This window comes from Thunnus maccoyii, chromosome 15, assembly GCF_910596095.1.
Source record: "Thunnus maccoyii chromosome 15, fThuMac1.1, whole genome shotgun sequence".
NCBI lineage: Eukaryota > Metazoa > Chordata > Actinopteri > Scombriformes > Scombridae > Thunnus > Thunnus maccoyii.
The window spans coordinates 5,250,116-5,268,014 of record NC_056547.1 but is presented as its reverse complement, the minus strand read 5'-3'; the positions used below and the strand labels follow the sequence as shown (position 1 = coordinate 5,268,014).

Genomic DNA, 17,899 nt, shown 5'->3' with positions numbered 1-17,899 from the left:
CTGTTCTGTACCCTCCACAGGGGAAAAAATCAAGATAATTTGAGATGGTAGACTGGAAGGAGGAAGCTGAGGCATGAAGGTAGCATGGAGAACGAGGAGGAGAAGGTGGGATTGTAGCCGACACTCTGCCAGTGCCCAGCAGGATTTGTGGAGACTACTCTGAATTCTGCCACTCTGAACCTCAAGGCTGATATTTTTTTCCCTCCTAACTGAGGTAAAAACACGTGAAAGAGAAATAGTCGAGTACTCAGGGACCTCCTGGATGTCAGGCAACATCAGGTTCTCGTGGGTATAGTGTTGGGTTAGAGGTCTCCTCTTACAAAACTCCTGCCAGGGAGGACAAACACTTTCCAGTCACATAATGGACATGAATTCAGCAGCATAGTACCTTTTATGTCAAAGTGCCCTCAGAGATTGCATTAGTGTGTGAGGTTTTGTATGTAGCTGATGTGCTGAAAATGTTCTGGATGGATTTTTATTTCAGCTACTGTGGGCCGACGTGATTACATGCACATTGATATTCTGATATCTCTGATATAATGGCCGCGGTGGCATTTATCATTGTCACCCACCAAACACTTGATGGGTTGTTGAGTTAAAAGAGGTTGCTGAAAAGCTGCGGCCAACAGCCTGATTATATGGTATGGTAGGAATTCAGATAGCAGCAATAGGCATCCTCTCAACTTTCTTGTTGATGTTGTATTTGCATGTGTTTTCCAAATTGAAAGCTGCAATTTCAGCACCCTTGGACTATTCGCTGGATAGTATTGTTTGTTTGTAATGACAAGCAGCTATTCAAATCTACCTTCATGCATTTTTCCTGAATCCATCGCATATAAACAATACAGTGGATTCTCAGTCTTGTATTTTATAAGGGGCTACATTAGCATACTCAACCAATTAGTGAACTGACCGTTTCTTCCCAACAATTCAGCCCAACAGGTCTCCTTTGGGAAATGGAGCCAAAGAGAATCAACCGTCCAGTAAAGTGTCAGCTGCGCTTACAGGAGCTGAATCTCATTTTACTTAAGCTTCAGCTTAACGGCTGAAATGGAAATACTCATATATACATCATATTTAGATACTAGATATTTAGGCTTTAGATACACACATAACACTTGTAGGTAGGATGAGTTCATAGTTGGTTTGGCTCTGAAAATGACATTTGTTGACAATAAGAAACAGGAAATCACCAGTCAAATCCTTTAACTGTATTTGCAGAATATCATCCGGTAAACCATTGTCAGAAGACGTGGGTGCAATGAGATGACGTTATTAAAAGAGTAGCAGTCAAACCTTAAATGGTGAAAAATCTTCTCATTGGTCCACACAGATCTGACGTTTTTGTCTGCCACTATGTTGTGTGTCTTTTTTTCAGTGAAGTGGAAACGTAAGTGGATGTTTTAGTCACATGTACATCAGGATTTAATCGCTAAATCTGTTTCCATTGCACTTTGTCACATTTTGCTTTTATCAATATGTCAACTATTCAACCTCAGGAGAGCATAATACTTTTTTTTTTTTGCATTATTTCAAGGTCCTTTGAAATTTTCTGCTTTTTCACTGAGAATTTTTTTTTTTTTAATGCGCAAATCGAAGATACAAATAAAAAGAGCTGGATGGAAACGCACACGCTGACATTTTTTTCTCGAAATTTCCTAAGATTTTTGTTTCTGGGGTTTATGGTTTTAAAAAATCATCATGGGGTGCACAAGCTGCCTCTAGACACTGCACAACAGGCTACTATAATACCGGTCAAATGATGTTATGATTACTTATATTATGTTCAAGTGAGATTTTCATTAAATAAAAACACAAAAGTAAATCCTTTGTAATTTTTTAGTTATACACATAATTTCTAGCTGTTAGATTATAATACGGTATTCAAATCTTTCTTAATTAGATCATGTAATGTGGAAAAAGTGAGACAAAAACTGTAGATGAAATATTGTTTAAAAGGCAGAAAAGAGTTAACAGAAAACCTTGTAATCACTTGTAACAGCTACAGATTCTTTCCACTCTTTGCTAAATGTTAGCTTCAAGGACTATTTTGCTGACTAAAAAGACTGAATAAAAAGACGATTTAGTCACACTCTTGACATAGGCCGTTATACTACAGGGTTAGAATCACATGATCTGTTCAACTGAGGATGTAGGTGATTTTACCAGAGGTGGCCGGCATCATGAGGAGATGATTTAGGCAAAAAAATTGTCAAAAAATGACCCTGGCCATTATTTAAGGAAGGTGACGATATCATATAAGTAAGAATATGTCGTTTGAGTTCTACTGTGTGAAAAGTTCCTATTTCTCTTTGCTGGAGCTGGTTTCTGCAGCGAGTATCTCTGTCTGATGTGAAGCCCAATTGCAGTTGAGTGTTATTTGAGTAGTTGTTGAGGTTTCCTGTGTGTGTGTCTGAGTGTACGGGATGGTTTCATTACGATGCTTTGATGTGCTTTTCTTCCAGATGCTTTTAAGGTAGATGTTTCATTAAAAAACATCAAAGGTAAAAGCTACTACTCACTAGCACTCTTTGCTTTTGTCTTCTCTGGTCCTAAAAGTATTCTTAAGTATTTGTCCTCCGATGTTTACTCTCTTTCAGCTCTTTTCCCCCTCGTATTTCTTCTTTCTCTGCAAACCTCCCACTGTTGTGTGACACGAGAACGCAGCTGAAGATGGGGAAACATTTTGGTGAATTCTGCTCTTTATCTCGTCTCTCCTTCCCTGCGTCACCTCCTCTCGTCTCTTTGTTTCTGCCACCTCACGGTCTCTACACCTCAACAATGTGATTTCCTCTCATATCAACACAAATGTGTTTTATCTTTAGCGAAGGATCCCTGATGTTTGTTCCCCGCAGTGATGGTCTCGGCTCTACCTCCGCAGCTTTGATTACTTTGCTTGATTTTCCTTTTTTTTTTCTCATCAGCTTCTGTCTTTCTCTTTTCTCATTTAATTTATCTTTTATTTTCTATTATTTTCATAAGGGCAGTAATTCCTTGATTTTTTTTTTTCTCTGCTGTTCATTTTAGATTATATATTTTTACATTCCCTGGTCTATATTAAAAGTATTACTCTTCTGTGTTGAAACAACCTTTTATTGTCAAATAGATCGAAACACTGCAGTGGTAATAGTGTTCCTCAAAGCTAAGGCATGTTTCCATAAAATGCTGTTTCTCTTTGTTTGATATACTCTGTGCATTTTTTATTAATCGTGTGTTGTGTTAACACACACTACATGTTTTAGTCGGCTGTTAATCTTACAACCTCTCTGTGCTCAGACTGTTCGTTTGATCAACCGGTCATGACGTGAGAGCTCAAACTGAACGTTTATGTGAAATCCCCGAATGGGTTCTTCTTCTTCTTCATATGGATTTCCAGCAGACTACATGTGTCGTGGCACATCGCTGCCTCTCACAGAGGGAACGAACGGGTTTTTCCACTGACAATTCCAATGAAGTTCAATTCAGTCAAGATGGACACATCCTCAAAGTTGCTGCCAACAAAGGCAACACTAAGCATTAGCATGCACATGTAGCCACTGAGCTCAAAGTACAGCTGAAGCTGTCAAAGTGTATTTTGCTTGACTGTTGTATGAACAAAGCTGCAAAAAGTTAATTTAGAAGTTAGATTTTCACTTAATTGTGGGGAGATACAAAGCAACTCTGATGAATCATAGCTACATGTAACTGAACTGCTTGATAACTTAGTACCAGCCTTTCACATCTTTTTTTTTGTTTGACTTTTATGATTTCTTTTCTTATTTTACGTGCAATTTTTTCATGCCGTTACTTTGCTTAATGCAGACAGGTGTGTAGGAAAATGAAATTATGTAAAACTGTCAGTTCCAAGTTTATTGGGAATTCAGTTTGACAGCATTGTTTCCTTTATTTCTTCTTTACTACAAAGTGTTTCTTAAATATCAGAACTTGTTAAGGATTTCACATGTGATATAGAGCAAATTATAAGTGACATGGTGACATGATAATTACACTAACATATTGACACACCTATTTCCTTTTCCCCAGACAGAGGCTGAGAAAAAATCCATCTCTTATTTCACTTGCCTACTCTCTCTCTCTCTCTCTCTCTCTCCTCTCACAGGTACTTTACCAACATATCCATCGGTGGGCGGGACTACTCCTTCAACAGTGACGGCTACCTGTCCAACCCGCTGCTCGATGTCATCTCCTACACCAATGGGAGAGGCTGGGAGGAGGTCAGTACATAGCTGTGCAAGTTGGCACTAATTATCATAACGCTGCGGCTAGGCAGACTAACCGCAATTTCACACCCCATCAAACATCCTAACTCATCACTGCTCAGTTTCACCTTTCTGCCATCTCACAGTCTCTGTCTTTTCTCCCAGATCTCATTAGATCTCCCATAAGCCCCATCCCCTCTCCCCTACTCCACCTCCTCTCTCCCTCTACTCTTTGGGTTTGTCAGCCTTGTTAGCCAGAGCTAACTCACAGTCCAATATCCTCTCCGTCAGGGGCCATGTGTAGCAATTGTACAATAATAGCAACCAATCCAAGGTCTGCCCTCCAAGGGCACTTTCAATTCCTCTTGACTCCCTTCGACCTGAGAAAAAAAACAAGTAAACCTTTTTGTTCTATCCCGCTGTGTTCCATTTGCTCCTGACCTTTTATGACTCAATATGTTTACCATCGAGTGCAGATTCAAGCTCAAGGCCCCTCGCATTTTAAGGATGATAACCAAAAAGGAGAAATCAGGCTTTGAAAGAAAAAGTAAATGGGGGAAAAAAAACATATTGCTCTCAGTACAGCATCAGCATCAGCCCTTGGATTTCAAAGTATTTGTAGTTCTTCACCTTTCTTATCAAAGCTTAACTTCCTCTTAAAGGTGCAGTGCAGTGCTACAGTATTTAGTTTGGCTCTATAGGAGGGGGATGAATATATGATTCAGATTAAAGTGGATTAAGCAGGATTTCATGAATAAGTACACTTAATGTATGTCAGAAGATGTAGCTGTACACCTGTCTTATCAGGCTGAATGACAATGTACACTATACAGCCAAAAGTATGTGGACACCACTGTCTGGGGCTGTTTTATATTATTTAGGTAGTTCTAGTTAAGGGAAATCTTACTGCTAAAGCATTTATTTTAGGCAATAATATGCTTCCAAATTTGGTGCTGCAGTTTGGGGAAGGCCTTTTTCCTGTTTAGGCAAGGCAAGTATATTTGTATAGCACAAAGTCTTCACCTGCGATTTAAAAGAACTGAGTCGCAGCAGATCTACAGTTTTCTGGGAGTTTGTTCCAGATATGTGGAGCATAAAAACTGAAAGCTGCTTCACCATGTTTAGTTTTTACTCTGGGGACAGAAAGCAGACCTGTCCCAGACCACCTGAGAGGTCTGGATGGTTCATAACATAGCAGCAGATCAGAGATGTATTTTGGCCCTAAAACATTTAGTGCTTTATAAACCAACAGCAATATCTTAAAGTCAATTCTTTGACAGACAGGAAGCCTGTGTAATGATCTGAGAACTGGAGTTATATGATCCACTTTCTTGGTCTTAGTGAGGACTCGAGCAGCAGCGTCTGAATCAGCTGCAGCTGTCTGATAGATTTTTTTAGGGAGACCTGTAAAGACAGCGTTACAGTGGTCAAGTCTACTGGAGATAAATGCAGGACAAGTTTTTCCAAATCCTAATGAGACATAAGTCCTTTAATTCTTGATATATTCCTCAGGTGATAGTAGGCTGACTTTGTAATTGTCTTAATGTGGCTGTTGAAATTCAGGTCTGAGTCCATGACTACACCAAGATTTCTGGCTTGGTTTGTGGTTTTTAACATTACTGATTGAAGCTGAGTGCTGACTTTTAATTGTTCTTCCTTGGCTCCAAAAACAATTACTTCAGTTTTGTCTTTGTTTAACTGAAGAAAATTCTGGCACATCCAATCATTGATTTGTTCAATGCACTTGCTCAGTGCTTGTATTGGACCATAGTGCCCTGGTAATACGGTTATATAAATTTGTGTGTTTAAACATGACAATGCCCCCATGGACAAAAGCAAGTCCATGAAGAAATGGTTTTCCCAGTTTGGTGTGAACTTGACCGACCTGCACAGATCACTGACCTCAACCCCATCCAACACCTTTGGGATGAACTGGAACACAGACTATGACCCAGGTCTTATCACCCAACAACAGTGGCCGACCTCATTAATGCCCTTTTGGCTAAGTGGGAGCAAATCCCTGCAGCCTGGTTCCAAACCTGGTAGAAAACCTGAAGACTGGAGGCTGTTATAGCTGCAGATTAATGCTCATGGTTTTGGAACGACATGTTCAGCAATCACATATGAGTGTAAGGTTTATATATATACATACTTTTGATCTTGTATCTTTATCTGCCACATATAAGCCAGGTTATGAGTGAGTATGAAGCCTTATGTCCCGCTGAGATAAAAGATAATGGCAAAAGGTTTTGATATTATTGTAGAGTAATGTTTCAGCATTGTGAATTAGCACATTGGATACCATTAATGTTGGCTGCGGTCACCAAAGGTTTAGCCTCACATCTGCTTATAACTTGGACATTATGACGTACTGTACTTACAATGAGCAGACTCCGTTTCCTATTGGACTTATTACATGATCTCATAAACTGCAGCATTTTAAATTGTGTAATGTGAGGAAACCATCAATAAGAAACTAGTGAGAACACTTTTCATGTTAAATCAGCCCATGTAGAGTCTTATTTTGCCGTTCTTTTGTCACCAGTTTCAATTCTTTTCAGTGTCTCATGGTGAATCTTTGATCTTAACTGGCCTTTAAACCCTCTTTTTCAGTTGTCAACATTCATGATAAAACACATTAACTTGACGGTGCCGTATAATGTTTCTCCCTCTGGACTCTCTATAAAATTCTGTCTTACTGTTAACGATTTGCATGTGAAAAAAGCTTGGACTGAACGGTGGCGTTTGGGGAAGGATTGCAGAATTTTATACATCAAGAATGCTACGATCTGAAATTGACCTCAATCTTGTTTTGCAGAAGATAAGAAGCCTCAGAGCAAGATTTAAATCAGGGGAAATATTAAAGTTAGCGAAGATACTTAAAGTGTAAAACCTGACAAATAGGCAGGGCAGCACTCATGAAAAATAAAAGTGCAGGCTCTTATCATTTGATTGCTGAACAAAGGGCATTTATTTTTAGAGTGTCAGCTATTTTATTAATGTTTTTTAAGTCTTCTGTACTTCACTCTGTCTTTCTTTGGTTTTTGAGTTCAGTAAATTCAGCCTGTATTTCTTCTGGCAGTCGTTAATCTTATAGAAGAAAGCAGCATTGCCTGGTGCAAGAGGCAGCACAGTGAAGTACTACTCCATCCATGGGAATCATGGTAGAGTTTCCTGCCCTTTACTGATTCATCTCACCTTTACTGTATTGAATTTTTTGCTGAATGACGGCTGAGATACTGACAAAGGAGATAGGTTACTGTCTTGTACTCCGTGGCACTGGAAAAGATAGAGAAAAGAAAAACTGGCTACAGAAAGCAGAAAACTGACAGATAAGGGTTTACTTTGCACTGCTGCTCTCAAAAGATGACTCCTGTGCTGCTCTTTTATATCTGATGTTCAGGTGGCTCTTGGAGGAAATCATCAGGATAGTCATGTCATGTTTCAAACAGGACCCCCCCCCCTTAGGATATTACAATATGTAATAACTTGGAAATCCAAATTTAAAAATCTAAATTAAAACACACTTTTAAATGTGCTATAATCAATACCTTTGTGGTAACAATGGATGAAATGTTTATGAGTGTGTGAACGGGGTCATTCATAGTGACAAACTCACAATTATTACCCAACTCTGCAGTTCTTTTAAGCTCTTTGGAGTGTTTTAGCATCTTTCAGCTCATCGTTTTGGTTTCACAGCCAAACTTTACTGTTTTGGTTCATCTCGTAGCTCTAAAAACCTCACTATACGCTACCTGCCCAGCACCAATCAGCATACAAAGTTAGCAACTAGCTGGTGAACTTAGTTGAGCATTTAAGCACCTAAAGAGTCAGATATTTTCCTCAGGAGTTGATGAAGAGCCAAACAGAGGTAAAAGAGAGTGAGTACTGGACTTACATTCACAAGGTGGCCAAACACACAACTCCACATGAATTCTTTACCAATAATTTTGCCATATCAACTAAAAAGGTGATAATATGATCATGTTTTGTGTGCAGCTCATTTCTGCTGCCACCAAGTGGACAAAAAAAGTTAATGCAGGTTTAAAACACACTGGCTTGTTATGATGCCAACTATCAGTGTTTTTTTTAGCTTTCCAACAAGTCTTTCAGTCAGAACTTTTGCATAAGTTTCAAAATGTGAGAAAGCTACCAGTAATACATGGAAATTACTAGTTAATTGGTCAAACAGTAAAGATGTTTACTGGGGGTGTGGCCGAATACAAGTACACTATTTGGGAAGAAAGAAAAAAACATGTCAAATACCATCGGTTACATCGCTGCTCTGCTGTTACGGCAGCAGGTCTCAACGAAGGGAGTCACATCCACCTGCTACATGACGCGCATTTCCTAATTTGGACATCACTCTCAGAGTTGGGGGTGTTCCCCAGAGATAAAGCTACTGACACAAGCGAAGTGCTTTCAAGGGACTCTCCATAACCTGTTGTTCTCCTTCTCCTTTCCACAAAGTTAGGTTGTAAAAAATAGGCAATAAATGAAAAGTGCAAAGCAAGAATCGCCTTTGAAGTTCTTCCCTACATGATACACGCTGTGCTGTCTCTGTGTTATGGGTGTATAAATAAGTAGAGGTCTGTCTGTACATCTGCAATGCACTTGGTTTAGCTCATTAGTCTGCACAGTACAAGTTTGAGTTTGAGACTCAATGTGGGGACCTCCTTTGTAAGATAGTTTATTCATAAACATTTTTAACACTTTAATATCCTAAAAAACTGGATTCTTACACCTATTTCCCTTTTTATTCGAATACAAATATAAATAAGTAATGATAATATTTGTAAGATAGTTTGAAAAAATGGAATCCTGCACAAAACACATAAAAACTATTGACAAAGATGAACAGCAGACACAAATATCACAAACATATAGCCTAAAAGTTCTTTAATAAATATAGAATTCATCTCTTTTGAGACTTGAATGGATGCAAAAAAGTAAAGAAAATCAGGATTGTTAATGACAGATGACAATTTGTAAATATTAAAGACAAAATGCGAAGTCACATTTATTATTGCTCATCACTTGCATGAATGATTGTGTATTTGCGTGGATGATTTATGGACAAAGGTCATAATTCTTGGTCTCCTGAAGTGAATGCTGTATGAGAGCTTTGACCTGAGGGCTCTCTCCAACCTCATTTGTCTGAACATCCCACTTTCCCGGGCGTATATTTGCTGAATTAACCTCTCCTGAACTGAATCATGGAGTATATTTGCCGAGCACAGCAAGCTTAGGGCGGCTGAATAAGTGTCAGTTGCACTGCTCGTAGAGAGATCTGGGACTGTATTTATCAAGAGTCTTGGAAAGTTCACAGAGTTGAATATTCTCTCTTGCTTTTAGGCAAAAACACATTTTGTGAACTTCCATAACATCTTCCTATCCGCCACTGGGAGAATTGTAGCTGTCCTTACCTGCTGCGATGCCCAGCAGGTGGTAAACAAACATACAGCACATATATTGTGGTATATTCCTACAGACCATATAGAATAGTTCACTTTTGATTCAAAATAGCCTTATGTTGTGATTGCATGAAAATATTCTGTTAATTATTCTGTAACATCAGCTAAATGGTGCTAATTTTTCACAGCATATCTTAACACCATGGTATCCACACTTAATTGGCAACGAGGAAATACAGTGATGAGAGCAATTAATTTACTTCCCAGCTGTGATACCGCACCTCAAACTCAAAGTAGCACACACATTATATAACTTTTCCACTAAATGTAATAACAATAAGATTTTTACCCAAAACTGGTGTAATTTCTTGAATTTATTTAGCGTCTTGAATATCTTGGAATCCATACCACAGTATCCACATATGTACACATGTCCTTATGGATGAATGGCTATTGATGTCGGGGCCAAATGGTGTGTTTGCATGATGCATGGAAAAGTACAACCCATAACAGCACAGCCAGAACATTGGTATTATAATTCTAGCTGAGTCATATTCACATTTAATGTTCCTGAAAAAAAAAGGAGGATGAAAAGTGAATTTTGTTAGATAATTTTCCTTCTCTGGTCTTAAACTTCAAACAGCTTGTGAAATACTTTCAAGTAATGTTATTCCCACTATTTTAGGCTATGTCATTTTCTTTCGGCCTTCTCTATGTTTTGAATTCATAGTGGAATTACGAGGAAGAGTTATGTCATCTTTAATTTTATATGGTCCAGAGATTAGGTACAGTAACATAATTTATTGCAACTGGAAAACTTGTACTTTTTGCTGAAAATGGCTGGAAGAATCTTTTATGTCCACATCAAACTTCTGGTGTGATGCTTTGCATGGGCCTGGAGCTCCACCTTCTAAATGAGCTTATCCATGTTTAAACGAGGCTTGAGGAGCCATTGTGTGTAGCATGCGTCAAGTTGCTTTGTGTGCTGATTTTGCATTGCAGACATGTTAAGCTTCAAACACTATATTGTTATTACATATGTGCCTCAGCATGGATCATGTTGGACATGAAAAGATTCTTTTCTTGTTTGTTTTTTTTGTGTCTCTCTGCAGCGTACTGAGCCTTCTTTCGTACCAGCGTTTGAACATCTAGTTTTTATTGGTTTTATGATGTTAGGTGCATGCTTGAGTTTGTGTGTGTGTCATGTGATGCAACAATAAAGCAAGTCATCTTACATTTGCTTGTTCTTTGAGGCAAAGTGCAAGCAGTGCCGTATATTGTGGATCAATGAGTGAATAAGACAAGAAAGTGAAGTACCTTTTTAGTCAACATGACAGAGGAGCTGGAATCTTAAACCACACAAAGCTGAATCCCATTCCGGTTCAGATTAAAGGCGCAATAAGAGTTTTACAACCTCACAGCACAGAATGATCTCAATACATCTGCGGGATGGGTTTAATAGAGTTGTTCATTGATTACAGTGATTCAGCAGATATTTCACAAGGTAGTAGCCTTTAAAACTTTCTGATCTGCACTCAACCAAACAAATAACTTACAAAACAAGAAATCTCAACTAAAAAGTCTCATTCTCAGGCTAAAAATCATGGCGGTGTATTGTTACTGCAGTATTTTGCCGTTGATATCAATGCAGCATATCTGCTCTTTCTGTATAATTACTGTTTTGAAGGTAACACACCTTAATCGACTGGTTGTTGGTCGGCCAGGGCTGCATGGGTAGGTACCAGATACTGTAGATTTAATCAGAAAATCAGGTCTCTAAAAATCAATATTTTTACCTTTTATTCATAAAAAAATATCATGTAGACCAAAAAAGGCGGCAATAAGAGCAGAAGATTGATCGGATAGATTGATAATGATCAATGATCAGATACATAATCAGCAGTGATCACACATTATTTGGTGCATTTATTAAATTGAGCAGCTTATCGTTTCACTATATCACCTTATTAAAGCTGCAGCGTAGGCAGGATTTTTAAATTGGTATTAAATGTGTAAATTTAATCCCCATAATAGACCACATTGGAGTATGCTAATTTGTCAAATCTCTACCATTGCTCCACTCTTTAGAGTAAATCCTGAGCTCAGCCTCAGGGTGTGATGTTGAATTTTTAAACCAACCGTGTTTATGTCTCCTGATGTCAAAGTTCAGGCCTCATTGAACTCATGTTTTTATATTTTATGAGACTTAAAAACACAGTAACTGTGTCTTGAGCCAGATGTTGACTGTGGCGACTCTGTAAGGACTTATTGACCAATCTGAGCAATAGCCTTTGAGTTAAACCAAACTTTTAATGAAACCTCATTTGTTCCGGTTCAGTCGATATCATTATTTGTCATTATTATTCGCTTTCAGAGGTGTTTCATTTCTGCAGCCAGTTGGAGTTTATAAGCTATTTTGCTCAGAGGCCAATTTTGTACTTCAGTTGTAAACTACAATTTACAGCTGTTTTGCACTCACATAATGGACTGGCAGAGTGAAAATAAAGCTAGAAATCACTTAAAAGTAGTAATGAATCCACTGCTGGCAGGAGTCGCATGGATGAATGCATGCCCATCGACGCTTTAACGTCCATAAAATGGCTGCCAGTCCTACAATAATTATTACAAGCGAACATCAGCCGTATTTTCATTCTTTCTGTTGGATGGATTTCTGGGCTGCAGCTCCCCCCTGACATTTCAATATTGGAGTTGAGTGCAGTAACTTTTTAGCATTCAGAAGAACATAAAGACTCCAAGGCACTCTCTTTTAAAAGAATTAAAATGCCTTTATTGTCATGGCATGGTCATATTAGACTTTTAAAACAAAACTCAAATGCATTTCGGCATCAAGCCTTCATCAGGGGAGTCAAACAGATCTCATGAAACACCTGGCCCTTTTCTAATGGTATTCCAACAATAGGAATCTTCCACTTGGACATGGTGTTGTGGCCTACAGAGGGTGTAAACATATACAAACTCCAGCAGATGGGGTTATTTTGGCCCACAATATTCATCAAAGCTGAAATGAAGAGCAACATAGTGAATACAAACAATGGTTTTGGCCCATAATATTCATGAAAGCTGAGTTATAGAGTAACAACATGAATACAAACAATGGCAATGGTTACAGAAAACAAAAAAGTTTTGTTTTTAAAGTCTAATATGAGCATGCCATGACAATAAAGCTATTTGAAGGCATTAAAAGAGAACGCCTTGGAGTTTTATTGTATTTTTGTTTCTATTTGTATCCCTATCCAACGAGCACCTCAAACAAACTCAGGAAGCGCTCCTACCCAAACAATTTTTAAAGTAGAATATTAGTTGTGTTGGTACTTAAAGAGCCTTGACTCCTCTCTGGATGGGCGACATCATGGGGAAACAGAACAGGACAGTGCAAGTCGGACCAAAATATATAATCACACAACAGAAGAGAGACGATGCAACAATAATAATTTGAAGAACAAAATGTACAAATAAAAAAACCTGTAAAACTGTACACTGAAGTTAAGTAAGAAAAACTGAGGGCCCTATTTTAACAATCTAAGCGCATGGTCTGAAACGCATGGTGCAAGTGTATTTAGGGTGCGTCCAAATCCACTTTTGCCAGTTTAACGGTGGAAAAAATGGTTGCAGCGCCAGGCGCATGGTTCAAAAGGATTGTCCTTAGTCTCTTAATTAATCATGGGTGTGCTTTGGGTGTAACATGAAATAAACCAATCAGAGTGTCATCTCCCATTCCCTTTAAAAGACAGGTGCACTTGCACCTTGGCAGATTGCTAGTATAATGGTGCATTTGCCAAGTAGTAAGAGGTGGGAGAGGAAATGGATCTGCTTGTGCACAAAGTGAAAGAGCATCAAGAGCATGGATCAAGAGCATGATCCATTACAAGCACAGTCGCTGCTCCTGGACCCTCCTGTGGCCAGCCCCTTTGTGGTGGTCCTCACCTGCAAACCCGAGGAGGAAGAAGTCCACCAATTTAAGATCCTGTTCATTCATTTCTTGCAAATTTCTTTTTGTTTGTTTTTTGACAGTGTTTATTTCTTTAATTACAGCTTTGGTTTCTTTAAAATCGTTTTGTTCAGTCATGGAGTAAGAAGTCAAATCAGCAGGGTTTTAATTGCTGAAAGTATGGAAACCTGATCACTGTACTCTCAAAAATATTAAAGAATATTTGTTAAATATTGTTCAAAAATTAAATCATTAATTTTAATCATGTAAAGAATCATCATACACAGTTGTCAGGACTTGATCAGCTCTCCAAGGTTCTGATCCTGCCGCCGGCAGCAGCTCTGAGCTGTCCAGAGTTCTTTCCTTCTTTAGTTTAATCATTGTTTTCACCTCATTTATTTCCCCATGTGTCCCTCATGTCATCATGTATTGATGAAGCAGGAAAGTCAATCCATGTCTGATCCGTTGTTTGCTGGGTCTTGACAGACACCCTCAACCTGACGGGTCTGTTTAAATACCTACATGTATCGCCACGATTTGCTCAAATAATTAGACACTTTCATCCGTCATTACTGCGATTAGCTAATTCTAATAGCTAAGTAATAATATTATGACTAACCATTATGACATGTATTTTTAAAATATGTTGATGTACACAGTAATAATCTTTCACATTGTAATCCTTTTATCTGTAATCCTTTGCATGTGTGTGCGCTGCTGCACGTCCATGTGTGTGTAACAAGCAGAGTGTATGTTGTGCAGCCGCCTGTGTAGGTGTATATTACTGTCTTGATAATGTGCCCTTAAAATAACAGTGAAACACTGCGCCATTGACTTCAGACTTTCCGCTGCCTCAAGATAGCAATGTGCTAATAATGTGCCTGACCACACCTCATTTTAAGACCTACACGCCCATGGGTGCTCAGTTGGGCGCAAGTGCATTTGCTATTTAAACAATGTGGGTGCTGGACGGGCAAATGGCGACTGCGTCGGTCTTAAACTAGCAAAGCAAAACACTTGTGTCGTGCTTGGTGCCGCTTTGCCCCAGGTGTAAAATAAGGCCCTGAAGGTTACAGTATAGGCGAAAAATGGGCATGATGACTCAGCTAAACGCCCAACAATGTGATCACTGCCTGTCTTGGGGCTCACTTGTGAATCAGTAGACTAGAATTAAGAAAAACAAACAAACACTGCAACACTGCATAATCTAACATGAGAGGAGGGCAAAGACTGCACTCCTGTTGTTTCTCCTCTTCGTCCTGCATTAGGTGATCATCATTATCTAATTAAATTCCCTCTCCAGCAAATGAATACTGTATTTTGATAAAGGCGGAGTAATTGTGAGAGACAAATAGAACAAAAACTCATTAAGATTTGATACAGCAGAGGCTGATATTTAATTGCTAGTAATGATCGACAGGTATTCTGTTCTGTTATACATTTGACATTTCCAAGTAACTGATCATCACAATCACATCACATCATAATGACATCATCAGGGTTATTTCCTCAGACTCTCCATAGCTCCTCCAAAAATAGTGCCACGAAAAAGTTAAATACAACTGAAATAGATCAAAAAAATCACATAAATAAATAAATTAAATTAAATTAAATAAGGTCAAATGGAAAATTGACATCCGTTCAGTAACATTTCATATTGTAAAAATTGACATGCACAATAAGTACACCCATCCCTCATTTATAAAATGTTTCACCATTTCCATGTGAATGAAAGTGTTCTGCTACATTCTAATAGCAGTCTGATATAACAGTGATTCAGCCCTCCCAGGATAGGACGGCTTTTACAATTGCTATTCTCATCACTGACTGTTTGGTCTTTGTATGAAAATGTCCTCTGGTGCTCAAATAGTGATGAGTTTTACCTTTACAGCAGCAGCTGCAGTGATTTGTTTGTAACAAATAGAAGGAGAGTTGTGTTGCAATGAGCCATCAAGCCGCTGTGGCTGAACAGACAAAGAAAAATATACAGAACATCAAATATTTCCCTCCAAGTGATTGTCTGTGCTGCAGTTATTTATTAGTTTGGGATCATTTATGTCAAATTATTGACAGAAGGAGGAAAGCAGATCAGATTAGTCATCGTTCAGAGCAGTTTGGGAGCAATGACTGTAAAATGATAGATTCTTCATGTCATATCAGAGTCAAGTGCATATCAGAGTCTTGATTTTGGACGTAATACACCCCAAACTATCGAGTCATGTGAGCAGTGCACCTCAGATTATTAATTGTAATGGAAAGACGGAGATATACAATACGACTGAAATGACTGACTCAAATTCAGGTCATACAAAGAGAGTTCTGATAGATATGAAAATGATATGTCTTTGCAAGTGCTGGATTTCTAACTTGTATTTTATCACAACATTTTCTGTCTGAGCTCCATCGTAACTGAAACCCACAAAATACCAAATCACTGCCTATCCCTGCCTTCTGCTGGCAATCCAGGGATTCAACCCCTGTCTGGGCAGTGTGTGTGTGTGTGTGTGTACATATAAATGTGTGTCTTTTTTGTATTTAAAGAGCCGTGGAAAGCATTTATTTCAGGTAATGCAAAACATGTCGGTGAACTCGAGGACAAATAAGTATAGAGGAGCAAATTATTATGTTGCTCCATAATGAACTATTGGACCTGTCTATTATTATTTATGCAGCAGAGAGGGTGAGTGAGAAGAGCAGAAACATTGTGAAAAAGAGACAGACAGAAAGTGCATAAAAGATACAGTGAGTGAGGTTGGTCCAAAGTGCCAGGTGCAAATTAGCTATTTACATGGTTTATTGTATTAATGTGTTAAAGTGGCCAAAATGAATAACTATGAATAACAATGCGTATTTGTGTCGGTGCATATATTTGTATGTGTTCCTAGTTGTTTTTATTGGTATTTTTGGTTCCTATATGTGGGATTATGTGTTTTTATGGATTGTTTATGTTTGTATGTGTCTCTGTTTGTATGCATTTCTGATGGTATAGTGTAGAATATTATACTTGTACCAGTTCTTTTGTGTGTGTGTGTGGAATTACTTATATATGTGACATTGTGGGGACATTCGTTTCTATAGTACCTTAGGGGGACTGATATCCCATGTGGGGACAAAAAGCTGGTTCCCATTTCATCAGCTGCTTGTAGATTCAAACTTAGTCTTGCCATAATGTATACTCACTAAGTATGCTCACCGTATCTGTCCAGACACCTTATCTGACGTGTACACTTAGTCATATGGTTGAGACTTAAATATATCCACCTAATCACTTTGTATGAACTCACATCACATCAAAAAAGCTGGTCAAGGTTAAGCTTTTGTTTTAAGATAGAGATTTGGATTCAGTATTAGATTACTTAGAGTAAGGTTTGGGTTTAGGCATTTTGCTTACAGTAAACCAGTATATAATGTCCTCACAAGTGATACAAACCCGTTTATGTGTGTAGGGGCTTTGCAGGGGGTTTTTTTGTCAGCACAATCAGGGAGAGCCACTGGAGAACTGGATATATGCAAATAACATCTAAATATATGACACCACAGCTCCAAAGGCTGACAGTTTTGCTTTGTTGTGGTTGCACATTCATCCAGTAATCCATCCAGTAACATCCTCAATCGATGTAAACACATTTGTTTACACATGTAGGTCACTGTGACACAAACTGTCTCGTCTTTAGTCTCAGTCTGTACTGCAAAACACCATGTTGCAGCATGAAAACAGCTCAGCTCAGATGACATGAACAAACCATGCTCATTTGATAGCACAACCGATACAAAGACATACTTTGTGGTTGCGTTACTTCTCCCCCACAACTGAAAATGTCCTCCCCAGTCACCAAGGAAAAAGAGAGGGAAAGAGAAACACAAAACTAAATGCTTGATCTGACAGGAGCATCATACTTTCATATTATGCAACCAATTCAGCAGACAGGTGGGCTGAAGTACCTGCAGTCTTCATGTAACATATTTTACTAAGTTGTAATCAGAGTTGTCAGGTCCCTTTTATTCTGTGATTATAGTGATATTGTCCCTTGGGGCTTGCTGTACAGAGGTGAGGCTATATAAATCCCCAATAGAGACAGCAAGACCAGAATAATATAGACCTGACAACATTAACTTCAATTTAGAAAACTATTACAGTGATGTCATCTTGAGCGAGGACTCAACTGAATAAACATTCAGAGAAAGCCAGTAAGCAGCTGCTAGTGTGTGGCTTCAGGGAAAGGGATGCAATGTAGTGTGCCAGGAAGGAGTCATTTTTAGTCTTAAAATACAGTGTACTTGGCTTCGTACAACCCAGACCTTAACTGAAATGCAATTAAGGTCTCTGGATACATCCA

General features: G+C 38.6%; 1 protein-coding gene across 1 annotated transcript in view; it reads left to right on the top strand.

Moving 5' to 3' along the window:
- LOC121913765 (glutamate receptor ionotropic, NMDA 2D-like) overlaps nt 1–17,899 on the top strand; it is a 153,376-nt gene that overhangs the window by 65,989 nt on the left and 69,488 nt on the right. Inside the window, exon 6 of the mRNA XM_042436564.1 lies at nt 4,100–4,214. Within this exon, the coding sequence (XP_042292498.1) occupies nt 4,100–4,214 (115 nt within the window). The remainder of the gene's footprint in view (nt 1–4,099; nt 4,215–17,899) is intronic.